The 27887-nt window shown below is 43.8% G+C and overlaps 5 protein-coding genes across 9 annotated transcripts; 2 read left to right on the top strand and 3 right to left on the bottom strand.

Annotated features, from left to right (window-relative positions):
* Positions 1–151: 151 nt before the first annotated feature.
* Positions 152–6475, bottom strand: nfkbie (nuclear factor of kappa light polypeptide gene enhancer in B-cells inhibitor, epsilon). The gene is made up of 6 exons (XM_029141727.3): positions 5744–6475; positions 3116–3218; positions 2213–2423; positions 1736–1824; positions 1024–1272; positions 152–903 (listed from the first exon to the last, which is right to left on the bottom strand). Exons 1-6 carry the CDS (start codon positions 6049–6051, stop codon positions 826–828), a joined length of 1038 nt encoding a protein of 345 aa, XP_028997560.1. The 5' UTR covers positions 6052–6475; the 3' UTR covers positions 152–825.
* A 352-nt stretch (positions 6476–6827) lies between these two features.
* On the top strand, positions 6828–15507 carry tmem151ba (transmembrane protein 151Ba). Of its 2 annotated transcripts, none has more exons than XM_029141701.3 (2): positions 6828–8697; positions 10810–15507. In XM_029141701.3, the coding sequence occupies exons 1-2, from the start codon at positions 8614–8616 to the stop codon at positions 12220–12222; spliced, it is 1497 nt and encodes a 498-aa protein (XP_028997534.1). In that variant the 5' UTR covers positions 6828–8613; the 3' UTR covers positions 12223–15507. The 2 variants fall into 2 exon arrangements, with proteins under 2 accessions (XP_028997534.1, XP_040925499.1); XM_041069565.2 differs by having other exon boundaries at positions 10807–15507.
* tcte1 (t-complex-associated-testis-expressed 1) lies at positions 15282–18310 on the bottom strand. Of its 2 annotated transcripts, XM_029141708.3 has the most exons (5): positions 18210–18310; positions 17753–17956; positions 17117–17685; positions 16470–16919; positions 15282–15768 (listed from the first exon to the last, which is right to left on the bottom strand). In XM_029141708.3, the coding sequence occupies exons 2-5, from the start codon at positions 17907–17909 to the stop codon at positions 15604–15606; spliced, it is 1341 nt and encodes a 446-aa protein (XP_028997541.1). In that variant the 5' UTR covers positions 17910–17956; positions 18210–18310; the 3' UTR covers positions 15282–15603. The 2 variants fall into 2 exon arrangements, with proteins under 2 accessions (XP_028997541.1, XP_028997542.1); XM_029141709.3 differs by lacking the exons at positions 15282–15768; positions 18210–18310 and adding an exon at positions 15815–16196 and having other exon boundaries at positions 17753–18185.
* A 1241-nt stretch (positions 18311–19551) lies between these two features.
* On the bottom strand, positions 19552–23093 carry rnf8 (ring finger protein 8, E3 ubiquitin protein ligase). 2 transcript variants are annotated; one of them, XM_029141696.3, is made up of 9 exons: positions 22865–23092; positions 22506–22634; positions 21789–22234; positions 21206–21413; positions 21061–21123; positions 20842–20931; positions 20644–20751; positions 20285–20489; positions 19552–19981 (listed from the first exon to the last, which is right to left on the bottom strand). In XM_029141696.3, the coding sequence occupies exons 1-9, from the start codon at positions 22985–22987 to the stop codon at positions 19764–19766; spliced, it is 1590 nt and encodes a 529-aa protein (XP_028997529.1). In that variant the 5' UTR covers positions 22988–23092; the 3' UTR covers positions 19552–19763. The 2 variants fall into 2 exon arrangements, with proteins under 2 accessions (XP_028997529.1, XP_028997530.1); XM_029141697.3 differs by having other exon boundaries at positions 19832–19981; positions 20278–20489; positions 22865–23093.
* Positions 23094–23655: 562 nt separating this feature from the next.
* On the top strand, positions 23656–27510 carry aida (axin interactor, dorsalization associated). Of its 2 annotated transcripts, XM_029141736.3 has the most exons (11): positions 23656–23950; positions 24587–24653; positions 24731–24784; positions 24878–24932; positions 25018–25081; positions 25152–25252; positions 25411–25419; positions 25635–25757; positions 25856–25978; positions 26056–26173; positions 26258–27510. In XM_029141736.3, the coding sequence occupies exons 1-11, from the start codon at positions 23844–23846 to the stop codon at positions 26355–26357; spliced, it is 921 nt and encodes a 306-aa protein (XP_028997569.1). In that variant the 5' UTR covers positions 23656–23843; the 3' UTR covers positions 26358–27510. The 2 variants fall into 2 exon arrangements, with proteins under 2 accessions (XP_028997569.1, XP_028997570.1); XM_029141737.2 differs by lacking the exon at positions 25411–25419 and having other exon boundaries at positions 23657–23950.
* The last annotated feature ends 377 nt before the right edge of the window (positions 27511–27887 follow it).

Genomic DNA, 27887 nt, shown 5'->3' with positions numbered 1-27887 from the left:
TCTTGCATATGCAGACTCTTCTATTTTTTCTAGAAATGTCTGATACACCTGGAATCACTGATGCAGAACAGATGAATGTTACGTTTATGGCCTTTTGTTTTCTACAAAAGCAAAATTCCATCCTTTGCCCCAAAATGACCACAACGCACAATGATCTTTTAACTTTTATTAAAAAATAATTAAACTGCTTTTATTAACTAGACAAGCCAGTGTAATTACACACCCAAGGACAGGAACACTTTTCTGCAGATGAAAGATAAGCGAAGATAAACAGACATAAACAGCAAACTTCAAGACATGAATTATGGCATTAGTTTGTTTTTTGTGGGACTAGTATTGCTGAGTCTCAATGTATGTTTGTATTAATGTGTAAAGTATTAATATACCGTTTAAGGTTTGTTCTCAAACTCTTAACAATTCCAATAAATTACAAAAGCACTGAAATGTGTGGCCATTACATCTGGGTTAGAATGATAAAGAGGTAGAGTTTTCTTTTAAGGAAAATAAAGATGCTGACAGAATGTTTGGCACTCACAAGTAGGTGGTTTCCATGTCTGAGCTCAACCCCTCCACAGGCATGAGAGCAGAAGCAAAACGACTCAGAAAACAAGCGCCTGTATATCAGTGTTTCATTAAGCAGAGTGACTCTTTGTCAGAGGGTCATGGTGCGCATATTTGTCTAGATAATAGATAAATACAGCTCAAATTAAAATTGAACTACAAACTGAGGCATTGAAAACAAAAACTTCAGATGAAATACACATTTTAATTATAAATGAAAGATCAAATGCCTCAAAACAAAAAAAAAAAAAAATGTTGTTTGGCCTATGATTCAGCTAAAAACTTGCAAACCACTGACCTCCCAGAGATCTGGATATCATCAAAAGGAAATAGAGCCAGAATCTGAAAAATAAAGAAGGTCAACCTTTACTGTTGATCATGCATTTATTGTTTTTCATGTCATCAAAATCTTTCTTAAACAAACAAAAAAAAAAGCTAAACTAAAAATCTTTTTACACCTACATCATCATTGCCTTCTGCCAGATCCTGCGCCGTCTCGTCCTCCATGTTCCGTAGCATGGTGTCGGCGCCAGACTGGCAGAGGAGGTTGGCGATGGAGGCGTCCTGCCGGCCCACGGCGAGGTGCAGAGGCGTGCAGCCGTTGAACATGGCGGCGTCGACGTTGGCGCCGTTGCCGAGCAGCAGCTTCACAGATGCGACGTCGTGCAACTCCACAGCGAGGTGAAGAGCTGTTTTGCCACTGGTGCCTTCCTGTGAGGGAAAGAGATAAGCAGAGCTGGACATTAATAGCAAGGAAGTCGCTGTCAGCTTGAAGATAAAGTCATGTAATTATAATATGTGTTTAAGGCAGAGTAATATGTTTGGCTGGTGATTTGAACCAAGAGGAATGTCTGGGGCAGTTTAGGGACTGATCCCTTCCATCAATAGAAAGTTAAGAGCGCCTGGCTGACCCAAGCCTAATCATATCACCATCTAATTATGTCTCCACGAACCCTGCAGGAAGCCCCGAGCTCAGCTCATATCACTGGCAGCATTGCACAGGTGCAGCAAATTTATAGAAGGGTAACAGCATAAAAAAAGGAGCAGTAAACAAAATGAAAAGGGATAAGTGTGATTATAAATACTAGCATATTATTGGATGGAGAGCACGACAGGGCAACTCTACACAGTACACAGTTTCAAACACATCAAGTATCAAGGAAGAAAGACCAACCTGGATATTCAGGTTTGCTCCCGTTTTTATCAGGAACCTCAGAATCTGATGTTGTCTGTTCAGCGCAGCCACGTGAACACAGGTGAGACCTGCAGGTAATTATACCCAGATGTACAACAGAGCTCATTTTTAGTCACAAGTGGTTGAAAATGAGCATTAAACGCAAACTGTGGTCAAGCAGATCATTTGTAGATAACCTGCAAACCTGTTCTGCAAGAAACACTCTAAACAAAAAAAAGAAGCAATCTACAACTTCTGCTATTGTCTAACGTGTTAGTGGTGAATAGTACCTAAAAGAGGCTTTATATACAGTATGACAACATAAAATGTGATCAGGCTCATTTTATTTTTAAGAAAGGACTACATGACAAATTAGACTTGGCCAAGAATATCTGAATTGCACAATCTGAGAAGATTACTTTTAGCAAAACACGCTGTTAAATGCAGACAAATAGAAATGTGACATCTTCCTTTTACCTCTCCAGTTCTGGATTTTGAGAACCAAAGCCAGCTCGTCCGAGGACGCGTATCTGGTCATCTCGGTGGCACACTCCGTCTGGCCTTGCTGGCAGGCCACGTGCAGAGCCGTGTTCCCGTGTTGGTCCTGCAGCTCCAGGCTGGCTCCCTTCTCCACCAGGCTCTTCACTACGCTTGGCAGGTTCAGGTACGTGGCCAGGTGCAGAGGACTCTAACGAATGCACCAAGCACAAGAAAACCAATCGTTAGTGACATTCAATGCTTTAAATTAGGTGCTGATAAGATATCATAGGATAAGAGTGTGTCTTACTAAAGTCTGACACAAATCAAATAAAATTTAAAAAAACATATCAACATCTGATTTTTAAACGTGTATGCAAATGTCTTTTCTATGAAAAACATTTGAATTCTCAGTAATATCTTCAGTCACAAAATGACTTGAGAGGAAATTAGGCAAACTCTATGCGAGAGCTCGGGGGGACTGAGTCACTACATGAATTGCTGAGTCTAAACTTTAGATGTTTCCTTTTGACACCTCAGTTTGCTCAGTCTTTACTCTGGTTTCTACACTAATAGGACTCCTGTTTGACATCCATGACTGGAACAATTCCTCCACCCACAGCCACACAAGGACACACGCCACAGCTCCCTGTGGGTCTATTTGTACAGGAGGTAGAGGAGGGGAGTTTCCATCATAAGTCCCTTATGAGCTAACCCTGGAACCACCCACAGTGACGTCCCTGACAGAGGACGGACTGCAAATAAAGAGGAACAACAGTTCTCTGGAAGAACAGATATAAATAAGGCCACCATTTCCACAATCAAGACACCGGCGATGAGGAAGTCAATTGGATTGAAAAATTCCAGCAGAAGCTGCCGTGAGCTCATGTGTGTTGCATTTACCTGGTATAAATTGTTCTGGATGTTCAGCACTTCTTTGGGGAAGAGCTGTATCAAATGCTGGGTGATGACGTCCTCCTCGTGGATGATTGCTAGGTGCAGGATTCTGCAGATGTGGCAAAGCACAATGAACGTTAACCTTTGTGTGCGATAGAGAAGCATTGTCATTCATTGAGCAATCCACCTTAGAAAAAAAAATAAAAAAACATTTCAACAAGAACCCAAAAATGTTGCCTAACAATTTTCCTTGGTATTCATCTCAAGAGTCAAGATCGAAATATAACATTCGGCTCAATGGCAAAACTGAGTGGTGGGGACGTTGAGCAACGATCTCTTTCTTCTCTGAAAAGATAGCGAGATGGCAAGCTGTTAAACCACACAGCAGGAGCTACAGTAAATCTTTAGACTGAACACTTCAGGCGAATGACGAAACAAAACAAAAACCTCAAAACCTGAGTGGGAAGTTGTAGCAAACAAATGTGTGCAAAAAGCAGGAAATGGAACCGAGCCTGCTGCTTAATTTAGAAGCAGCCAGAACAACAGAAAGATGGCCTCCTCTAGAAGCATTCAGACTCTGCTGTAAATTCAAACGCCGGGGGTCGACCTCCAGTCGCACACACGGACTGTTAACGGTACGTTAGTCTGGTTTACTGCGTGAACTGCTCTTCTTTCATGATTAAATGTCACTTAACCAAACGTTGGAAGCCGCAGTCTTCTACTCAGACAGAGTGGGATCAAAAGTTCACTGCACAGTCGTTTCACTCAGTTGACGAGTCACCAATTATTTCAGGAATTGAGTCAAGTGCACCGCACACTAGTTTGGTCTGTAAAAGAAAAGCCTTTAGGTTTGATTGGACTCACTAACACACACAAGCGTTTGAGTCAAGTTATTTAAGTTACCTGCACCTGAAAAAAATTACAAATGCACAAACTGTGGCCAGCTTTTTTTTCCTGCTTTCTGTCAAGTGTAAGGAGTTGGATGGTCACACTAGCAGAGCTTCTCTGCATGAAAGAGACATGACTGGAACCCATTCATCCAACCAGGCCTTTATGTTAGAGCAGATAAAACGAAGAACACCATGAAAAAAAAGCCTTATTCTGACTAAATGAAAGATTTGTTTTTTTTCCAGACTACTGTCTGAAGCCACAATGTGCATTAAAATGCTCTTTGCAACTTTTAAAATTTATAAATAAATGCGGGAAAAAGCTGCACCCAACGACTGCTTAGAAATGATGTAAGCACGAGTCTACACGTGTCTTACACCATTAATTCACTGTAACTGGTTGGGAAACATCTGCCGAAAAAGGAAGACTTTATTTATTGCAGATCCTGCAGAAGATGCGCTGCCTTTTCATAGATAGGAAGTTATTTGCTTGATTAAATGCCCCACACAGTAAAACATTACCATACATTCCCAAACTGAATTACTGCCCCAGCCGAGACTACTTTAAATGTCTGCAGACGCTAATAAATACACACAACCAGCAAGTCAATCCAGTGAGCAAATGTCTAAGTGTAGAAGGGACTTCCTGGTTTGAGTAAGACTTGAATGAATAAGAACCAACAAAAATCCCACAGGGGAAAATAAATGTGTGCATGACCCTCTCTGTCTATGCGGTAGTGTGGTGCCTTTCAGGTGTTTTTCCCCTCCCAGGTATCTATAGTTAGGGTGAGAGAATGAAACCATGTGGCCCCAACAATCAGCGAGCGGAAATGAAAAGAGGTCAAAGACACACAATAACACATCTGTGGTGCTGTAACGACATCACACTAGTGGCTGCGGATGTCATTAAGAAGCCCGCTTTAACGTCAAAACAGACTGGTGACAAAGCAGAGTGAGGTGAGTGGGTCACGCGGCGCGGCCTCACGGCTGATGGAGCCTGGAGGTCATTCACGGACTCAGACCAGGAGGTGAACAGGTGCAAAAGGTGGCCGTTGTACAAACGTGCTGTAAAACCAGAGGGAAGCGTGTGAATGACGGGATCCACACTGTACTGTCCTGATCAACGGGTTTTATGGATCAAAAGCTGGGCTGCCTCACAGCATGTGCTTTGTCTGGGCTGCGCGGGGAAGTCCAGGCCGATCTGTTTCACTTCTGTTTTCTGACTGAGAAACGCCTCACAGGAGTGCGTCCACATTCACGACACGGACCAGTTCATTAAAAAGGGCTGCAGCAGTACCACCTATGAAATCCCCTTCAAACCCTGTGTCATGGGAAAAGTCAGTGTGATTTACAGCCTCAATAAACTGGCAAAGCACCAGTTGCTTTAGTTAAATGCTACTATTTGACAATGATTCATCATTTAGGTATTTTACAAACAAATGAGTAACTTTCGCTTTTTGTAAACCGGATGACGAATTAAAAGTAAGAGAGCTGCTGATGATGAACATCACCGTGATGCTAAAAATCGCCGATCCACCTAAAAATGGGTTATTAAAAAACACAAAACTTCCTCCTTTGAAGCTTTTAATTCTAACAAACTAAAAGCGAGCAAGTTTGGCGAGGGACGTGAAAGCGCTGCAGGGCGAAAGAGCGCAGCGTGAGGAGTCCCCGACAACCTGCTGCTGCTTGAATTTATAATGAACCAATAGCACGATAACTTCATAATGAACTATTAGCATGAACCTACGTGTCTCCTTCTTCTGTGATCGACGTGAGGACGTCCTCCTCCTCCCGTTCGGACTGCTCGCAGGCTTTCGCTGGCTTCTCCAGGCTGCCGGAGATCGTGCAGCCCTCCACCAGCTCCGTGATGGACGACGAGCCGTAGGCCGAGTCCAGGCGCTCGTCCGCGGCAGACGCCTTCTCCCTCGGGTCCGAGCTGGGCTCCCGCGGCTCCCGCGGCTCGTCCGACTTGAGGAGGGAGCGGTAGGAGTCAATGCCCGAGTCCGCGCGGCCGTCCTCCAGCAGCGCATCTTTGCTGCAGTCGTCGCTCGCCATGGCGCCGCTGACGAGCCTGGGTCCCCCCCCCCCCCACTCCCGCCTTCCCCGGGGATTCGCGGGCGACTAGCGCGCGCTGTAGCCGCTGGGCGCGCGACGCGGTGGCCGGAGTCCGCGAGAAGCCTGCCGACACCCGAGGAAACCGCCGCTCCTTCGTGAAACCAGAGCAAAGAGCCGCCGTCTCATGCCACGACCCGATAACACTTCGCCCCCACGGCGACGGGCCCTCACTGCGTCCCCGCGCACACACGGGAAAACGCGTCAAAAGTCGCTTCGTTCATCCCAGAGTCGGCGGATCGGGTTAAAACCGAGCAAAACGGGGCGAAGCGGCAGCCTGTCGTCTAAATATCCGGTAGGAGCACGCGCTCTCGGCGGAGAGCATACGAGCGGTGAAACGCGAGCGGGCAAAGAGCTGACATGGGAAACGCAAAGCTGTTTTTGTCACGCGGGGGAATCCCCGTGCGCGTGAACGGACTCACATACGCAGACGGAGGCACGCGCACAGCAGTCGCGGTACAGCGGGACACGTGTCATTTCAAAATAAAGGTGTGCAGACGCCTGTACTATCACAGTGTATCATGTGAATTTCAGCCTGTATATATAGTCTATACAATCTTGCCATGATAAATAAATAAATCAGTGATTATTTTATTGTAAGATTAAATATCTTTAGATGTTCTTTGGCCTTTTTAACCTGGAAGCACTGATGCATACTTTCGCAGCTTCTTGCTTTTTTCATTCAAACCAGATTAATTTTACTTTTAAACAGTTCATAAAATATGTGTTGTTAAAGTTAAGTTAAGTTGCTACTTAAACTAAAGATAATAATACAAGATGATGATAAAATGATTCTTATGACATCTAGGCCTAATATTTAGAATATTACCTATACCTGTCTCACTGTGCCTTTTCTTTTCAGTATTATTTAACCAACATTGCTATTGCTAACATCCATGTTTATTAGCTCTACGTTTGCAACCTCATGTAAAATCACAGTATAAACAGATAGTGTTTTTGACTTTTATTTTTTAAATCCCAAGAGGAAACGTTAACCTGTACTGCAGCAGACTTATTATAATAGTAATAATCTACACACCCGCATTACTTGCCACATTAGTTATTTTCTCCTATCTTTTTGCAGCTTCACTTTCTTTCTATTGATACACTGAAACAACCTGAATACAACCTTGTTCTAGTTTAATCACTGGGGGACAAAATTACCTTACACTTCCAATATTTTATTTTTTTGCCTTGGCCAAAAAAATTTGTAGGCAGAAAGTAAAGTAATCCGTATTTAAAATTATAATTATAGCCCAGATGAGTTCAAGCATTATTCTGAGCAACTTCTTTTTTTTAAGATGCTTGTTGTGGTTTGGCCTTTAGAGGGCCCACTTCCACAGCTACAGACCATTCATCGTAAAATAGTCTGTACCAGTAGTGATTGTTGAGAGAAAGCTTTTCTGCTGCCAAGAGCTGCCATCTGTTTTCATGTCATCTACTGTTATGTTTATTTATTCCAGTTTATGCCAGCAGTCCAGTCCAATGTCCAAACTGTAGGCTATGACAGACACAGGCCTCCTATGCCAGGATTACACTGTAAACAGTTCCTGTGTAAACAGTGCTGTGTGAAAAGCAGGAATGGAAAGTATGAAAAATATTAATTTCTTATTTTATGCATTTTTCTGTCCTTTCACACATTGCCTTATCACATACCAACTTTGAATCAGCGTAGGTTCTTGCCATTTGTCCTTCTGGTCATAGCTACAGATTAAATTTGACAAATGTTGACTTGGGTAATATTTCACCTTCTTGGATTTAGTTGTGCAAGGTGTCTTTAGAGGAGTGAAGTGTTTAAGACCATTTATTTAAGCCACAAAGTAATTTGATAACAGAGACAAGTAATTTAGAAATTTGCTGAGGGATTTTTGATAATTGTAGCTGTTTAATTAGACACTGGTCTTGAAAATGATCTGAAACATTTATGTCTTAAATCACGTCATGCGTCTTTTGAGCGCGTTTTTCAGGTTCTTAGGAGGTCACGCAGCGCGTGGGGCGCAGGGGGTGGGTTTCTCTGTGCAGCACCACCTTTGTGTGGCTGTCGATGTGATGTGTGGTATTTACTTTGTGGTGTCTGGGTGGCTGCGCACACGTGCTGCTGCCGCCGCCGCTGCTTCCCTCTTTGTCCTACTTCACAGCTTCACTGGCTGCCATGGGTACTGTCTGCAGGGAGAGGAGCCCACTGCCGCCTTCGCCGCTTCCTAACGCAGCATCCTTTGCAGCATCCCGTCGTTGCATCGCGGGAGGAGTCTCTCGGTCGATTTTGCGCCTCTTCTGAGGCACAATAACCGGATTCCCGCAGGCTGAGCCCAGCGTCGCGTGCCCACCTGGAACGATGCTGGGATGACGCGTCCGCTCAGCGTTCCCGTTCGCGCACCGTGTAAACCCGTTTGTTTCGGATGATGCACAAAGGGCTCCGCGGTGCGTTCACGCTCCACCTTGATTTGGAAAAGCCCCGTCCCAACAGGAGATCCATGCCCCGGGTTTCGTGTTGTTGTCATCATCATGTCCCCGGCATCGGCTGCAACGGCCAGTGAAAGCAGCACCACCACCGTCCCCGAAGAGGAGTCGGACAGCCCTCGGGAGGAGGTAAGAAAAACACTGTTTGCCCCGTGCACGCAGTTGGACTCAAAGTAGAAACGGGGTAAATGCATCTTAGAATTAACGTGGTACATTGGACTAAAACCCCTCTGGGCTCCTAATAATCTAACCATAATACTACGACTTTGGAGATTAGGGCTTCACAGGGGCCACAAATACTCAACACTTTATTTAACATGGTTTATTTACGATACGACAAATCGATTAGTGACATAATATGCAATAATACAGGAACCTGTGCGTCCAGGCGCGCGCTCGAGCGCGTGAACGCGCATGGATGTACTTCTGCTTGTCTCCTCTCTAGATAAGTGGTTTACAAAATGGAGTTCAGGGACCTCTTGTGGGTCCTGAGGAGGACGTACGCGGGTCAGGTCAAAGTGTAACAGTCTGACGCCAGTGTCTCTGCAGCAGCGGCAGAAATTAACAACTCCTTAATTTAACAGGAGAAAACACACAACTGGAGCAAAATCAATGTCAATTACGACTTCAGACATTATGTTAAACTTATGTTTAATTGATTCCATATAATAAACAAAAGTTTAATTTATTAGCAATTGGGACTTTATGTCAGCATTTGTTCATCTGTATGAATTTTCCCTTCTTCTCTCCCGTCACTGTGGAGACGTCTTCTACAAATACACATGTTGGGGAAGTTATATATCCATTACACAAGAGGGTTTTTATATAACCTAGCTGGTCTTATTATGTCAAGAGACATAAGAGAGTGTGTCTGTGAGTATGAGAGGCACTTTTAGGTCTTTTTGAAGCTTCTGCCCAGACTGTTCAACACATATAGTTAAGAACAACTGCACCGTGTTATCTTGTTATTTTGCATAAACACAGTCATAAGGAACTACAGCACCGCGTCTCGTCTCGTCTCTGTGTCTGCATGACAAATGTATGAGGTGTGTACAGTACGTTTCAAGTATTCCTTGCAATGCAGCCAGGCCAGAAGAATTTCCCTGTTTAATGCATGAAAAATGTCAACACCACTGTGTTCATGTGAGTCACTTCCTAACAGCTCGACACGCCCTGTTAAGGTCTCGCCCTCTAACTTCAAATAGCATTTTGTGCAATAAACCAACTTTGACATTTAGCACCAATAATCCATTTAGCCTCCCTCTAATGATGTCGAAATAATCTATTATATGCCGGCAGTAATTAAAAGTATGCTCAGACTGTTTTTTCATGAGCTACACTTTAATTTCCCTGTTTTTGAGCATGAAGGCTGCTTCAAAGCTCACTTCCCTCTTCTATTTCACTGCACATTTCTAATCTGATACCGCCACACAGTGCTTCGGTCAAGGCTTTAAAGTGTAACATGAGCCAAAAGCTCTGTCATGTTGTGTTGATTATAGTTGTCGAGCACGCACAGAATACGAGTGGGTGAATATTCATTCTGCAGTAGCTTCCTCTCAGTGGGGAATTTCAATGTTAATCCCTTTCCCCAGTGGGGCGTAGCCGTGGGTTGGTGAGGGACTTAGGGAGCATGTGGCCAAGGTGAGGAAGATAATTACGAAGGCAGATCATTTATTATTTATACGTGTGTGTCACTCACGCACAAAGCTATCGCACTGAATGGAAGAGAGCATCTTTCTCAGGGCGTTTGTGTGGCAGCGTCCTCCATAGGTGTGAGCAGCCGCTGATGCAGGCGCTGAGGCTCATTTTGCCCCAAGGTGATGAAGGATGACACCAGCTCGCTGCTAGACTTAAACGGCTGCGTTTCGTGCTTGGCCTCACATTAAATGTGTTTTCTCGCCTTCGGAATATTTCAGCTCTTTTATTCCCGCCGTTTCTTCTCTCAAGTATCACACACCCACACGTACAGGGCTCCTTACATGCTTAACATTGTACTTGTGCATCAGGCTGATTTTTCTTCTGTACATCTACACTTACACATGGCTCAGACAACAACCGGTACATAGCTCATGCATAAACTATGTAAAGCACTTAAAGCATGTTAAATATGTTTTACAGGATGTTGTAATAACATTGTGTAATAATCATAGCCTTAAGTTCTACATTGCTGTGAGGCCTTTGACAGTTCTTACACATTATACACAACATGTTCCTAACTTCATATTTTTCATTTTCTAGCAGCGGCCCCAGAAACAGTCCTTGACTAAGTCCCTGTGCCAGGAAACTCACTGGAAATGCCTGCTGTTGACCCTGCTGATGTACAGCTGCATCGGCGTGATCGCGTGGTGCCAAGTGACCCAGGTCACGCGTCTGTCCTTCGACAGCGCTTACAAGGGCAAGTCTATGATGTACCACGACAGCCCTTGCTCCAACGGCTACATCTACATCCCCCTGGCCTTCCTGGTCATGCTCTACGTGGTCTACCTGGTGGAGTGCTGGCACTGCTACACCAGGACCGAGCTGCAGTACAAGGTGGACGTGGACAACGTGGCCGAGCGGGTGCAGCGGATGCAGCAGGCCACGCCCTGCATCTGGTGGAAGGCCATCAGCTACCACTACGTCCGGAGGACGCGGCAGGTGACGCGCTACCGCAACGGGGACGCCTACACCACCACGCAGGTGTATCACGAGCGGGTCAACACCCACGTGGCCGAGGCGGAGTTTGACTACGGGAACTGTGGCGTTAAGGACATTTCAAAGGACCTGCTGGGCCTGGAGGGCTTTCCTATGACCCGGCTGAGGTTCACCAAGTGCTTTAGCTTCGCCAACGTGGAGTCAGAGAACTCCTATCTGACCCAACGGGCCAGATTCTTTACAGAGAACGAGGGGTTGGACGATTACATGGAAGCCCGTGAGGGGATGCACCTGAAGAATGTAGACTTTAAGGAGTACATGATGGCCTTTTCTGACCCGAACCACCTCCCCTGGTTCGCATCCAACTCCACTTTTTGGGTGGCAGCTGCTTTCAGTCTCTCCTGGCCTCTGCGGGTACTGACGGAGTACCGCACCGCTTGTGTACACTACCACGTAGAGAAGCTGTTCGGGTTTGACTTTGTGCCAGCGACACCGTCTGAGGAGCGGCCGTATTGCCGTCACATCCCGAGAGTTAACACCATCGACAGCACAGAGCTGGAGTGGCACATCCGATCCAACCAGCAGCTGGTGCCCAGCTACTCCGAGGCTGTTCTCATGGACCTGGCCCAGCTCTCGGGGAGCTGCAACAGCTACCGGCAGAACTGCGAACGCTGCCACCGCGCCATCAGCAGCTCCTCCATCTTCTCTCGCAGCGCCCTCAGCATCTGCAACGCGGGGAGCCCCCGCATCCCGTTCAGCGCCAGCCGCTTCTCGCTGGGCCGGCTCTACGGCTCCAGACGGAGCTGCCTGTGGAGGAGCAGCGGGAGCCTGAACGAGCGCTCCTGCCCCACAGAGAGCACGCGCTGTCTGTCAGAGCAGCAGGGCGGCGAGGAGAACCCTCCAGCCTATCAGGACGCCGCCTACTTCCCCGTGCTCATCGTGCATCGCAACGAAGGCTGCCTCAACCACGACCATCGCTCGCTGCACAGAAACGGCTCCTGCGTGGAAACGTCGCTATGACATGACTTCCACTTCCACACTTGTCTGAGCAGATAATGAAATGATCAGAGATCAGAGTGAGCAAGCTTTCACCCTGACCCAGCGTTAACTTAGGTTTGGATCACATTTCCTTTTTCTTCTTTTATAACAGACAGTTACTGTACAGGACCGTGGCCTCAAACAAACTGGAAATGAGTCAGGGAAAGTACTTGATAGTCTGATGACACTGGGGCTTTGAAGGAAAATACTATCAACAATAAAAATGGTTAATGCATCAAGCTACTGTAGAAACCCAGGAAGACCATGGGCAGTCACATCCTCAGTGGATGTTTGTAAGTCTTAGTCACAGACAATCTGCATAGACGTGAAAAACACGTTACAGGATTTGGAGCCAGGGGGTCTGACTCAGTCACAAAAGGAACGTGATAATAATGGATGAGAAATGAAACACTGGGAAATTCACTGAGAGGCTCATCATGAAAGAATGGGATGAGTCACAGCATAAATTACAAGCTACAAAATACACATTTTAATCTCTTTGAACTATCTGACTTTGAGTATAAAACAAAACATCTGCATGGGAAATATTTAGACGCTGAGGAGGTGAATCTGTTCATTCAAAGTCAATTGAAGAAATGTCTCATGCACACACTGAAGTATCCAGTTTGCAGAAACCAGCTTGGTTGTGATGACATTATACTTCCTGGCTTTCTAAATATAGCAACACAGTCAATGAATAATTTAGCACAGGATAGCCAAAGGACACAAGCGCTTCAAAGCGAATCAACAACGCATCTTCAAACTGTTTCTTAATTAATGTAAACTAAATTTTTTCTATAATGTAATATACCTCACCTTAATCTTGACAGACCAGTGGCAACCCAGCTAGTTCTAAGTGTTTGCATTAATTTCATGTCTGGCAATATTTTTCTTCAGCCTACCTCTTTATTTAAGTGCCTAGTGATCAACTGTTACTGAAGAACATTAGTGGCCATGCCACCATGATCATGTACACTCATCCCATTACTCTTCAGATCCATGAGGTTCTGCGAATCAGACCCTAAATGCAGATGATTCTTTTTGTATAATCTAATTGAGTTCTTGAATAGCCGGCTCCCTGCTGCTGCTGATGCGTATCAGAGAGACAGCCACAGAGCCGGCCATCAAAGAAGCTCGAAATAGACAGAGACCTGGGTTCCCTGCTGATAGAGTCAGATTTAATCATATGACAGGATTACTTCAAAGTACCAAAAAGCCATGTACTTTCACATTCACAGCCATTCACTGCACCGTAATAAATATTAAGTGGAAACACTGACGGTAAAAGCCATGTTAAAAAACATGAAGAAAACATTAGCTACAAATCTATGAAATGTGCTCCAATGCTGTTTTAGGGACCAGAGCGTATCTACTTTATGGCCAAACCAGCCAACCTAACTGCACTGAGACCTGCAGTGAAACAGAAACCAGAGCAGATTGTTGGCGGAGCATTTAATGCCATTAAGGCCATATAAATCACTGGACTTCCAAGAATAGTACAAATATCGCTTGTGGTCGGATGTTTTGTGTTACTTCCTCTAACAACTTGTCTTCACAACAATGGGCTTGTACTGCAACATGTGACCAATTCCCCATACTCATTACATTCCATATGTAGTTTGGAGGTGTGGACTGTATTTATAGCAATAATGGAGAAGACGAATAGATGATGAATAATCACAAGGAGCGAGACATGGTTCAGACCTTTGCTTTGGTTTAAAGCTTATGAGAACCTTCCAATGGTCTCATCTCTGCAAGCCCCTTAGACTCAGGACAGTATTTAGAGCAACTATTTTGCAGCTTCATGTATTGCTCTGTCAACTTTAGTTTAATGTAGTTCTGGCTTTTTTCAGATTTCTGCAGATCACAGGGTTCTCATTCAGAACGTCGAACAAAACTGTTGTTACTTTATTGTGGTCTTTCATTTCAGGTACAAAAGGGTAAAGAGTTCCTCAGTATGTTCTTAGCAATAGGTTAGAAGCAGCTAGTTTGATCCGTCGATTCACTAAATTGGCTTGATCCATTAATACAATAGAAGTTCTTTCACATTGATATCCACTAAGAAAAGTCAGTAGGTACATACATATTTAGATTCTCTTAAATAGTAAAAGTAGGTTTTAGCAAGTTAAAGTAGATCAGATAAGTACAAGCTACCATTATAAGCTACAGTTTAGTTTTAGTATCATTTATTAAACTGTAAACCTCCACTAAGTAAACATTTGCATCACACACAGACAAGGCTGAACTGATGAAGAGACCCAGATCCTGGCATCTATGACACTCTCATTATGTATATAGTGATACCTCTTTAGAATGGTAATGATAATAGTTGAGAACAGTGATCAATCACGCTCTGATTGTTCTGATGTCTCTGTAAAAGAAGCATGTAAACTCCACAGGGGATTTACAGGAAATCTGAAATGTCCTAATATGATCCAAATCATCAGAGGCAGTGTTTTATGATGGAGTCATCACATCCTCTCATTCATAACTCACCAGAAAGGATTTGAATGGTTTCACTGTGATATTTATTTATAGTTATGTAAAAGAATAGAAAATGTGTTTACCAGTGCAATGTTTACCTGCAACATCAATAACAATGGCGACAAAAGCTATTCAGACAATTAAAAGAATCTGATTTGAGAGAATTCACATTTTGCTCCACAGACGACTGTTACCTGAACCCTTTACAAGGTTTTGTGCTCTGAGTTTCAGACTTTAGGCCAGAAAGGGTTTTTACTGTACATACACTAGGAATAGAGAGAGGTTAGGATGAGGTGGTGATGCGGATGAGGACCTAAATGTGTCACACACAGAGGCAAATGCTACTTACAGTAGGTTGATTGAGTATTAATGGCAATACTATAACTATACTATAATTCCTATGACTGCATTATTAATAGCACCATTAGTGTTTTGCTTGCTTGTATGTCTTTTTGTTTCTCTGTTATTTGATACAATTTGAAGTGCTATGGGAATTTTTAAATAATTTCTTCTTTGGGGGGAGGGTCCAGCATGAATCCACACAACTTTATCTGCAGTAAAAAAACATTTTTTTTCAAATTTTTTTTTTTTTCAAAATGTTTGAATCCATTTTTAATGCTCAGAGAGGTCTTACACCCAGTAGTTAAACTGTACAGTAGGTGAAACAACGCAAGTCTGTATGTATCCCAACACCATCACAACGTTGCCTTGATGTTACATAAAAACTGAAAACCAAATCTGTGTATAAGAACAGCTCCTCAATAAACACTCACTTATCATAAATGCCTTCACTGTGTGTTCTACACATTTTGGTACAGACTGAAAAAATAGGTTCTATAGATATGAACAGACTTACATAGATCAGAAAGCTGCTGATGTCTAATAACTCTCAGGAGCTCGTTTGTTTTCTTCTAAACTCTGGTTGTTCCGAACCACTCGGTTAATGACGGAAACAACCTGCTCATCAACCTCCGTCAGGCGAATGTCACATTCTGTTACACTGGTGTTGTAAGACATCGCCTCCTCCAGAGCTTTGCCTCCATCCTACACACAGTTAAAACACACACACACACACATAAGGCAAGTGATGCATTTCTATTTTTAATACAAGGTTTCTGCTGTCCTAAAAAGTCAGAGGACACTCACTTTAAAATCACCCTGCTGCAAATTTGCTCGTACTTTCAAAAGTGCTTACTGTAAATGTCACCAGTGTTTCACGCGGTGACATGTCTGAAACAGGGTTTTCTATTTTTGTGAAAAGAAGACCAAGGTCAAAGATACTGACAGGACTGCACATTGGGCTTTACTATGTGGGAGATTTTTGATCCTCCACTGTGTATTCCAGGCAGAAATATAGCACATGATAAAATGGTAAAAGAGGGCAGCAAGAGAAGGGAGAAAATGCAGCTTCTCATCTCATGTGGAAACAGTCCTTAGTCAGCTTTCCATTATTGCACATTTTCCACACGTATCTATGAATAATTGAGAATCCGAGCAGGGAGTTAAGAAAATCCAGTGTTCTAAAGAAACACATATTTAAAGGTTTTAAAAAACCAAAAACTTAATTACTGGTGAAATCTATGAATGTGTCGGAAATATCATGTCTAATTAATGTCTTTCTGCTGTTATGGTTGCAGGGCTGCGACTGGAAATTTGTATGAGCTCAAGTTTAAGTTGAATTTTCTGACTAGCATCAGTAACACAGCACAGTGAGCAGAACTGCTGATCGTGTATGCTTTACCTACCTCACCCAGGTTGTTGCAGGACAGATTGATGCTCTTCAGGGTGTTATTTTGAGCCAGAGCTTTAGACAACGCAACGGCAGTGGGCCCCGTCACCCTATTGGCTCCAAGGTGTAACTGAAGTAAAGTGTTGTTTTTCAGCAAGGCCTGCCCTATGGCCTTACCCCCTTCGTCACTGAGCCGGTTGAGACGTAGACTGAGGAACAACAGGGTGGAGTTCTTGGACAAGGCATGCGCTATAGCTTTGGCCCCTGGGTCTCTGATATCGTTGTCACACAAGTTCAGGATCTCTAGTTTGCTATTGCTGAGGAGTTTGCCAAGTGCTCTGGCTCCTCTGTCTCCGATCAGGTTGTGAGAGAAGTCGAGCTCCCTCAGGGATGGGTGGTCCAGTAGGTTTTTCACCAGACGCCTACACAAGTTATCATTAATGTTACTTTGGTTGATCTTTAAAACCTGTGAAAACAGCATGAACAGAGAATTATTAACAACTCAAATCTATCTCTGAATCAATGCTACCATACCAAGATATTAAAACATCAGCAAAATATAAATATGTCAGAAATGCTGATACACAACTAACGAACATGCTCCAGACAATCAGGCTCCATAAGATGCAGAGCTTCAAAAGCAGAGAGGGAATCAATATTCACCTTCAAGGTCTTACAGGATTTAAGAGCCTTGGCAAGAGATTCACAGTCTCTGTCAGTCATCTCAAACATATTCCACACAAAGTTCATTCCACATTGTTTGACCCTGTACACTAAATGGAGCTTTTCCAGGCAGGTCAGCTTGTCAAGCAGGATGCTGAAGTCAAAGTGGTCCATAGAGGGCGTCTCAACTTCATAGTCACTTGCTAAGTCTGAGCTGTTTTTCTCCTCCTCCTTCTCTGGCTCCTTTATAGGTGGCAGCAGCTGGGAGATGTCCAGCCTCTTGACATAGTTTCCACAGAGTGAGACCATGTCGAGAACGGTCTTTGGATCTGTTACATCAGGTATAAAGAGTTCAATAATACTCTCCATGTGCCTCTCAAAGAACATCCGCTTCCAGCTATGGTCGTAGTTGGAAACGTCACACAGGTCCCATCGCTGCTCGCAGCACCGCTTCCAGTAGACGCCATCACTGACCACGTTGGCTGTGACGCCCAGAGGCACAGACGGAGACAGTCTCTCCTGAATGAAGTCTTTCTCTATGGGCGAAAGCTCTTCAAAAACGGGCCTTTCTGTAACAGAGCCACGTTTTACAATCAAATTCCAGTTGTGTAGCAAATGAACTGGGAAGCAACTTACCCTGGAAGTTTTGAACGATGCTTTGCAAGCAGAGTTGTGATAAAGACGGGACTGTGGCTAGGACCCAGTCCAGATCTTCAGCGATGATCCTCCTGGTTTTTCTGAGGCCATCTGCTGGGTGGTGTCGGGCCACTGGAGGATATGGGGCATTTGACATGGTGGAAGGGTTTTACCAGAATAAACCTTCAGTTTTAGGCAATTCTTCTGCATAAAAAAGAAGATACAATGAATGACAAAATCTCAGGTTTGTGTTGGAGAGCAACGCCCCCTGTTTGTAGCTGGAGGCCAAGACATAGGTTTGTTAGCTAAACTTAACATAAGCTGACCCTGAATGCTAAGCTAAAGCTCTAAACTGCTGCTAGCTTGGACTGGAAGAACTAAACGTAAATACAGTTATTAGCCAGAGCCAGATAATGTTTAACCAGTGGTTGTTTTCAAAAGTTAAAATAATACAGACGTGATAAATGGAATGTTCGTCGGTCAATATGTAGCTAACGTTCCTGCAGTGCGCCGATCTGGGCTTCATCCGTTTCTATGGCAACAGAACGCTCCGGGTTTAGTTCACGGAAGTTGGAGCGTTGGGTTTCATTAAAGATACCGCGCCTAGAATTCAACTCTGTTTCATTATGCAGGAATATCGGAGAATTTAATGGAGATGTCGAGGGGTTTCGTTTCGAAATTGAGTCTTGAGGTAATTTTCCAAATATAATATGCATAAACAAATATAATTATCGACTAGAATATGGAATTTTTATTTAAGCAATAATTGTTCAGCTTTGAATGAAAATATCACCAACGAATGACTTTTGGAAAGCTACACGTTACTTGATTAGCTTCACAAGAAGTGGAACTAGAGTTGATTAAATAAATATGTCAAACCATCATACAAACAATCAATAACCTGCTCCTTGGAATCAAAGGGAGACTCCTCATGTGAGTGCTTGTGTTTTGGGGACGGGGTTGCTTTATGCTGGAGCTGCTACACGGTTCAGTGTGAGCATGCTGTGAAGAACATTTGGATTCTGCAACGCTGGCAGATGGACCGAGGATATGGACTGGGGCCCTTTTGGATGGAGCACACTGGAGTGGGTCCAGCTATCTTAGAAACAACAACACAAGCCGGGTGCACAGCCGACACAGTGTGGGAGGGTGCAAATCAGTAAATACCACCTCTAGAGATGTTGACTGCCACTGACATCTGTGCTTTTCCAAGACAATACACAACTTATGTTACACTTTAGAGCAGAATATAAACATTTGTGTCACATTAGATATTTTGTAGATCATAAAGTAAAGAAGTTGGAACAAAATTATTAATTATTTTGAGAATCTGGTTTACATTAATGTTATAATCCATCCATGATGCAGAAAAAAATGGCAAAGTGTGTGTGAAAGCAACAACACAAGGAATCAGACAGAGGGATGGAAGGAGATATAAGAGGTTTCAACTGTGCCCAGAGGGAGTTCGTCAGTGTCGTCCTTGTGTAATACAGCCTGACAGACACACGCTTCCCTCATTCTTCAGCTCTAATGGACTGGCTGACATCAGGCACCCACCACGCAGGAGGAATACTTCCTCTGTGAACTGCTGCCGCTCTGTGCACTCTGGGTGGAGCCTGTGTGGGACAGATTACAGTGATGGGTGCTCATGGTAGAAGTTAGGTAAAACTGTCTTTGTCTCACGGTTTCTTATAACATGTAACCAGAGAGATCAAAGAACACGTTTCCAGGTGATTTGATGATTTAAAAAATTTCCTGGATTGAAAGACGGTAAAAGACTGACTCAAAAGCATACAAACTGGAAAATGACACAGTAAACTTTATTCCTTTGATTGAAAATAAACATAATACATCAACAACCTTAAAGAAAATATAAACCTTAATTGAATATGTTTATTAGACCTTACGAAACTTGAAATATTGCGCTCAATATGTTAAAGGCCCCGGAAGGACTCCAGGGAAAGGCAAACACCAAACAGTCCGAAGCGCAGTAACCCACACAAGAACTGGGTTAAACTTCAAAGCTGTCATAACTTTCGCCTGAGTAATCACTGTTGGACGACGAATTGGGTTCCGGGGGCAAACTACTACTATCTGTGTCCGTAGAGACCACAGAGCTCAGTCTGCTATCTATGGACACCATGCTGCTGTCACTGTCGCTGTCGCTCTCAATGTAGCCGCCGCTGCTGTCGTCATCGTGGATCACCATCACCTCTTCAGAAATGGCTGCTGCAAAACAAGAAAAGTGCTTTGCTCACAACAATGCACACAACTGCTAGCAATTACAGTCAGCTTGATATTAATACTGAATGGATAATCTGTGAGCCTGACTGCTTCATGCTGTTGTCAGATGTGTTACTGAGAATTTAACAGTGATAACTACTTGTTTGTCAGTGTTCAATAATCAAACAAAACCTTTTTTCCCCTCAATGTACGCCTTATCATGCCTCCCTGTGACATTGAAAAAAACTCTTCACGGGTACCAACGATATTTATCGATACTAATGCCATAACTGATAACGCACCTCTCACCTTTCCTCTCAGTGATGAGTGCCTGACGCCTTGCCTTCATGTCCAGGCTCAGATTTTCCACCATGCCGTCAATACAGTTGTCCAGGGCCAGACAGCGGGTCTGGGACAGGATGGTCTGTCTGCAGATGGGACACTCATTCTTCTTTTTGCGCCACTGCTGGATGCAGTGACAGCAGAAGCTGTGAGCACAGTTCAGGATGACTGCCTGAGGATAAAAACACAATTTAGTGGTATTTGCTTTTCTATTTATATCCCAAAGCACAACAAAGGGAAAACACAAGTTAAATCAGGTCCAAGCTTGTTTGTGTTCAGTCTGTGTCCACACACAATCAGGGTTAATGCCAAACCACCAGTCTTACCTGAATGAAGAGTTCAGAGCAGATGATGCACTGAAGCTCATTTTCGAGAACCTCTGTGACTTGTGTCACAACCTCTTCTTTTTGCGCTCTTGCCTTTTCTTTCTCCTCCTATGAAAAAAAATTAAGGAATATACAATCTGAACTTTTGACAAAAGGCAAAAATGTGCTAACAACAACTGACAGTGAGTCTGAACATACCTTTGTCACTTCCAGCTCTTTGTTTTTGGCCAAAAGAATCTCCTCAAAGCCTTGTCGAGAGAGGGAAAGTTCATCGATCACTTTCTTTTGCTAAAGACAGTGGAAAGAGAAACATTAGAATCCATTACAATGCAATTTAATGCTATAAATTCATCTTAACATAATACAACAAGCCTGTGTACATGCACAAAAATAAAGTTCTGCTTTTATGCTTCTTACTTCTTGTAAGGCTTCATCCAATTGTTTTTTCAGTAACTCCTCTTGTTGCTGTGTTTTCTCTGCCTGCAATGGTAAAACTCATATTTTATGTTTTCTCTACTCTGTGTTATATATGTTTATGAATAAATATGTAAAAACCTCTCACCTCTAGTTGCCTCTTGGTTTCACTGAAAGACTTTTCTAATGTCTCCATACGGTGCATTTTGGCTCGGAGAGTCTCCAGTTGAGTCTGCAGCTCCCTGACCTGTTCCTCTCTGAGCAGGTTGGCCTTTTGGGGCTCTTCCTCCAGAGAGGCTACTTGCCTCTGGGTATCATCCACCTGTTCCCTCAGTAACAGAATATTCTGGCTGTACCTACAGAAACAAAGAAGGGTGTTTGCAGAGAAAACAATCTATTTAACTTAATGATTGTGACAAAACATTTTATGATGCCAGACTATCTTCCTACAATTTCTCCCTCTCCTGTATTAATATTTTACTGGGGTCGCTTGAGTCTTTTTCACACGTGCACTCTGTTGTGGTCTGTGTGGATATTGTGTAGATGACATACACACACATACACAACACTCGACTGGGAATTCTGTGTTTGAAGTGTGCCCTCATGTAAGAAAACAATTAGTTTAATGTTGGCAAGTGTGGCATGTGCTCGGAGGCAGGACAATTGTTGTGTGTTGCTATCAGTATGACTAGTTAATTAACAAGACTGTCCTCCTCATAAACCTCACATACATCTGTAAGTTGTCCACATCACAGGAGGTTCTGGACTCATCAGAAGGCCGGTCTACTTCTTGGGCTTGTCTGCTGGGTCCACTTTCTGCTGACTGGGTGTGACTGAGCCTCTGCCGGCGTTTTATTGAAGGCAGAGGGCAGGGTTTTGCAAATATCTTGTCCGCTGAAGAGCAGCAGTAGAGCTTGGACTTTGAGGTAGAGGGCTCAACTTCTTCCGCACTTAACTTCCTCTTGGACTTCTTGGGAGTATATGCTTCAGCAACCGCTCTATGCTCCTTTGCTAGACAGTGTCTAATGTCCTTTAGAGGCCTCTGCACAAGTATATAGTCAAACTCAACACTGCTTCCAAATGCAGGAACCCCAAGTTGTATGGAGTCTCCCAGCTTCAGCTGAAAGGCTTCTTCAGCAGGAATACGGTTTCCATTGACCCATACACCATTGAGACTCTGAGAAAAAAAGATGACAGCATCCTTATTAGTGACTAATGAATAGCATATAGGTACAGTAAGAACATGAACTGTGCATATTTTTTAGAGAACAGTATGCACACTATTGCTATTTTGATAATTTAAGGAATGTAGTGAACACAATACACAGATATCAAATATGCTTTATTTGAATGTATTGTAGTCCCTAACAGTCTTGTGACTGCTGTATTTATTGTGAACAGTAAAAATTAAAGTAAAATTAATATGTTACATCATCATAAGTGCCTACCTTCCTGTCAGTGACTGTCCACCGTCCGTCTTCCCTTTTCTTTAAAGTGCAGTGCAGTCTGGAGATCATCAGCGGACAACTTGGAGACAGCAACTGGTAGGTTACATCCACTCCACGTCCAACGGTGATCTACACAGTCCAAAACAAATGAGAATATCAGCCAGCTAGTTAAGCTAGCTCTAGTGTGCTACTGGTTTATTTAAAAAAGGATGATTCACCCCATATCAAATAATTCAGAATGTTAAACAACGAGGCAGATATAATCACCATGCGTGAACTTTAATTCAGATTGTTTCAATAACTTTTGTGGGCTTAAAAGATAAATGTTTTGCTAGCTAGCTAGCACTAGCAAACTGCACCTCTGTGTTGTCGAACAAGCGCAACCAGTCTGAATTTCTCCCGACTCTCATCAAACATAAAACCTCTGAATCTGAACACTCGTCCTCTTCAGCCGCAGCAGACTCCGTCTTTACACTCTCCATTTTATCTCATTCTGTTTACGAACAACGGGACCTAAGACACATCATTAACTAGTGGTGATTCGGACCTCGGTCCCATGTCTGACGAGGAACGTCAGAAACCGGAAGACATTTAGTTTTACTTCAAAATAAAGGTGTTACATTGTAACCCTAAAAAATAACACCGATTATTTGAATATGTTTAATGGTGGTTTCACAAAAAAATAGAAAAGAAAAGCACATCACATTAACATAATACTGTATAATGTGCAAGTGAAAACAAAAATGAAAATATTATTAATAACTAATTATTGCTTAATTATTTATTATGTCAGCGTACATTCATCTTTATATATATATTAAGCAATAAAAATAAAGCATATTTATATATATATTAAGCAATAATTTTAAAGAATTGCTTAGAGTTTCAACTGACTTCAACACTATTTTTATTTATGAAAATACAAAATGACTGATAAAACGTCTTAAAACTTTTGACACAACAAACCTTTTGGCTTTCCTGATTTAAGCGAAAGAGAATACAACATTCTCTGTCTATCACCTAAATACTACTTTGCCTCCGCAGCAGTACTGTAGCACGCTACACTGCAGTACTACACCAATACTGTTGCCGTCAACTCGGGCGACCCCGTATCCTAAAACGCGCGCACCCCGAGCTCCGGGCGGGACTTCCTTCCTTTGGCGGATGCGAATTCGGGGCGAGCAGGCAGAAAGGGCTTGGTCGGGTGTCACCGGTCCATCCGTGCCCCTGGAGCGCAGACGAGCTGGCTGACGACGCCGCCGCCGCCGGAGCCCCGCGGACGAGCCTCCCCCTCGGCGATGCTGCCCTGAGAGCGCAACGAGTACCCGCCCTGCGAAAATGTCTGATGTTCACAAGACTGTTCAGAAATGGCACGCCAGTTTTAAGAAAGGCACAGACTTTGACTCGTGGGGACAATTAGTGGAGGCAATAGATGAGTACCAAATGTAAGTTGCGTTCAACGTGTGTATCCAGCTGTTTTGTCCCGGACGGCATGCTGCCCCCGCCCGCCCGCCCGCCGCTCTCCTTCTAAACCATCGGTCCGCGCATCTGCACGGGCGCGAGCGCACGTCGAGCCGGCGCTTGTCCACAACTTGGTGTCAGCTGTCAGTCGCGTCTCGCGGCTGCGGACGAGCCCTCGGCGTGGCAGGAGCGGCGCGTTCACGCTTCCGTCACAGCTTCCTCCAGTGGGAGCCGAGGGCGAGTCCGAGAACACGGGCTCCGTCTCGTGTCATGCGGCGCAGAACCGGGCCAATATTCCTCAGAGTGTTGAGAAATAGTCAGCCACACCCTCTCATTGTTGTGGGTGGGTTTACATTGCTGTTCAGTGAGGAATCTGTCGTGCCTTTCACACAAAGGCAGCCGTTTTCTTACGATTGTTTCAAGATGCGATGTTTTGAGTCATGATTAGTCTGTATTTTAGAATTGCACTAATAACAGAAACTAGATTACGGTGACCTTTGCGCCTTGGCCGCCAGGGGGCGCAGTGGTGCGCAGCGCCGCCGCTTGACGCGTCGCCTGCGTCTTGATTAAAGAGTTGCGTGTTAAAGCGTGAACGCGCTTCTGTTTTCTTCTTAATGCAGTCTAGCGAGACAGCTGCAGAAAGAGGCGCAGTCAACAAACGCACCAGACTTCACAGAGGAGCAGAAGGTAATTTTCTGTCACGCTTCTCGCAATTTTTTGGGGAGAAAAGTGGAGGATTTGCTCATTTCAAAAATTCTTCCCAGAAAACTTTAGGAAAAATTGCAACATGCCTGGAAATGCGAAGTGCCAGTTTGCAGGTATGTGATTTCAGTATCAGAGACATTATTATTTAAGTTACTTCCTAAAGCTGCAGCTACAAAATTAACTGGTATTCGTCTCGTTTTCCACAGTGCACACAGTCAAAGGAAGAGTTCAAGTTAGAGGAGCTGAAGGAACTGGAACCCAGTAAGCGTTCGACAGCGTTGCGCTGTTAATTCTGCCATTTCTGAGACAGTTCATCTTAAGTGTGACTTTTGCTTTTTGTCACCAGTTATTAAAAACATACAGACCTTCAACAAAGAATTTCCATTTGATGTCCAGCCAGTGCCCTTAAGGTAAATATTTGCCTGTCACTGTCTAATGCCAGAAATAAAAATCACTAAACGTCTTATTGGTCGGTGCTAGAAAAATACTCGCTCCAGGAGAAGAGGAGAACCTGGAGGTGGAGGAGGAGGATGCAGCAGCAGGAGGGGGCGCGGCCGAGGCCTTCCCCCCGCGAGCCCCCGGTACTGTCCGTCCTCCAGCGACGGCTGCATCCGTGCATCAGTGTTTGAGTGGCAGCATTTTGTCCTGTTCTTCGTGGCTGTTTGACTGTGTGTCCTCTTGTTTCTTCTGTCGGCGCCTGCATGGCTTCACCGCTCATTCCCGCCCGCTTCATGTGAAGCCTCGCAAGGTACGGCTTCTGCCTGGATTTGTGCTCTCGGCCGCATGACAGACACGTTCTCACCACAGCTTGTGACTAAAACCGTGTCGTTTATCACTCGCTAGTAATAAATTGCAAGCAGCTAAAGACTAAAGGTGGCGACCGAAGTCAGAGCTAAAACAGAATAAATCCTGGATCTGCTTCATGATCGGTTAATCAGAGTTTTGCACCTTTGCTCTGTACAGGTACCCTGTTGCCACGGTTACCATCAGAGCCCGGGATGACGCTGCTTACGATAAAGATTGAAAAAATTGGACTGAAGGACGCGGGGCAGTGCATCGACCCCTACATGACTATCAGTGTCAAAGGTAAAGAGCCGCTCCTAAACCTGTGACGACCCCCACAGCTGCTTCTACCACTGTCTTTACAGTCTCCGTGATGATGTTCTCTGCTCTTTTGTTTGGAGATTTAAACGGCGTGGATTTGAACCCGGTGCAGGACACGCCTGTTGCCACCAGGAAGGAGGACACCTACATTCACTTCAATGTGGATGTGGAGATCCAGAGACATTTGGAGAAACTACCAAAAGGTAATGACGCATTATTAGGCCCCTGAGGCCCACGCTTAGAGGCCAAACACATTTACCCACTGTGTGTGTTAAAACAGGAGCAGCTATCTTCTTTGAATTCAAACACTACAAACCCAAAAAGAGATTCACCAGCACAAAATGTTTTGCCTTTTTGGAGATGGATGAGATCAAGCCGGGGCCCATTGTAATCGAACTGTGAGTCCATTCAGATTTAAACGTGAATGATCCCTTTGTGCCTTCTCCACGATGAAATACATACTGTGGCGTCTTGCGTTCCAGGTACAAAAAGCCCACGGACTTCAAAAGGAAGAAACTGCAGCTTCTCACAAAGAAACCGCTCTATCTCCACCTTCACCAGACATTACAAAAGGACAGCTAAGTCTGAGCACGCCCTGAACTTTTAACCCCTGCCTCGCCCCGATCAGATGCAGCAGTACTAAATCGAGGTCACTTTCATTTTTCTATGTTTTTGTATGTCAGTGATGAACTGAGACGCTTAAACCACCTCATTTTCAGTCTTCCGTAGCTCACGGTCCGAGCATGTGGGACACGACGTGAGCTTCTGCAGGTGCTCAATAGGAGTTTATGGAGTGTGACTTTTCACGTCGGGGCCGTTTGTATTGACGGTGAATTCAGCCGAACACAGTAGCAGCTACTGACTGTACACAACATTGTGGCAGGTTGTGGGCAGTAACACAGAGAGGTGCAGGTCGATCCATCAGGACGCGAAGGTGCATTTTCTAATGCTGTGACAGTTCTGAAGTGTTTATGGAGTCAGTATTTTGTAGTGTTAAATTATAATCAAATAATAAATGAATTAATTATAGACTGGTTAATCATATTTTATTTGAATCACGATCTATAAAAATATAAGCTAATGTTTATATATTCACCATTTAATAATTAAGTTCTATATTCACTCTGTGATGCATTTAATTATAAAATGGTAACATACATTTGCAAAAGGCCTCTAAATGGTACATTTGTCACTTTCTCACATTGTCCCATTGTTTATTTTTGTGCTCTTTTTTTGGTGTTTATTGCTTTTTGCCACTTGGCCAGAAAGCACAAGGTGTGAACATGTATTTTTCAAGGTTGATATAAAGAGAGGTTGTGTTTAAAGCCTACGTTTAGGCTCAGCTTTGGTCTCCACGTGGGATCCGACCCCCTTAGCTGCTAACTGCTGATGCTAGAGCTCCACTGTGTTCCATATAGTCACTAACCACAGCAACACATTAAAGAAGAGTGCAAAACCATTAACAAGACAGTTTCAACCATTCAAGGTGTGAAACTAAAATCATAAATCTGAGCTGTGGAGGAGGTAATAATTGTTTGGTTGATCTCTATGACTGAACTTAGTGTGACATCCAGTCACCCGACACATTAATATAGTACTTATCAGTAAGTTAATGAAAAAACAAGTGGATCTTTACCAGCAGACAAACAGATGTGATATTAATCTACCTTGAATTTTATGGTCTCCTTTTTTTTAAAGTTGCAAAGACTTTCTTCATTAAAACATCCAGATTGTATCATTGGAGTTTAGATTTTCTGTTTGTAATGTCTCTATGCAGGACTGTTTTGCGACATTTAAAAACGGTGTGTGCAGTACGACACATTATTGTGGTTTGACTGAAAGAGGGGGATTGTTTCAAACACTTAGATTGCTTTTGATTCCTAACAAATTACAAATGAGGAAAGTTACATTACCAAACTTTCATAGCTTTAAATACGGTTTGCGCAATGAATGACTAAAAAATGAACTATTCAGAACAGCAGCAATGCCTCAGGTTTTCTGTTTCTACTGAAGGGTAGAATAGGTGTGTGACAATAAAAGTGCAGAGTAAGGGAGGGAATGCACCGACACCATAGCAGGACATTGAACGGCTTCTGATTCACACACAAGGAG

Source organism: Betta splendens, chromosome 24, assembly GCF_900634795.4.
Source record: "Betta splendens chromosome 24, fBetSpl5.4, whole genome shotgun sequence".
Classification (NCBI taxonomy): Eukaryota; Metazoa; Chordata; class Actinopteri; order Anabantiformes; family Osphronemidae; genus Betta; species Betta splendens.
This window is presented reverse-complemented; position numbering and strand designations above follow the sequence as displayed.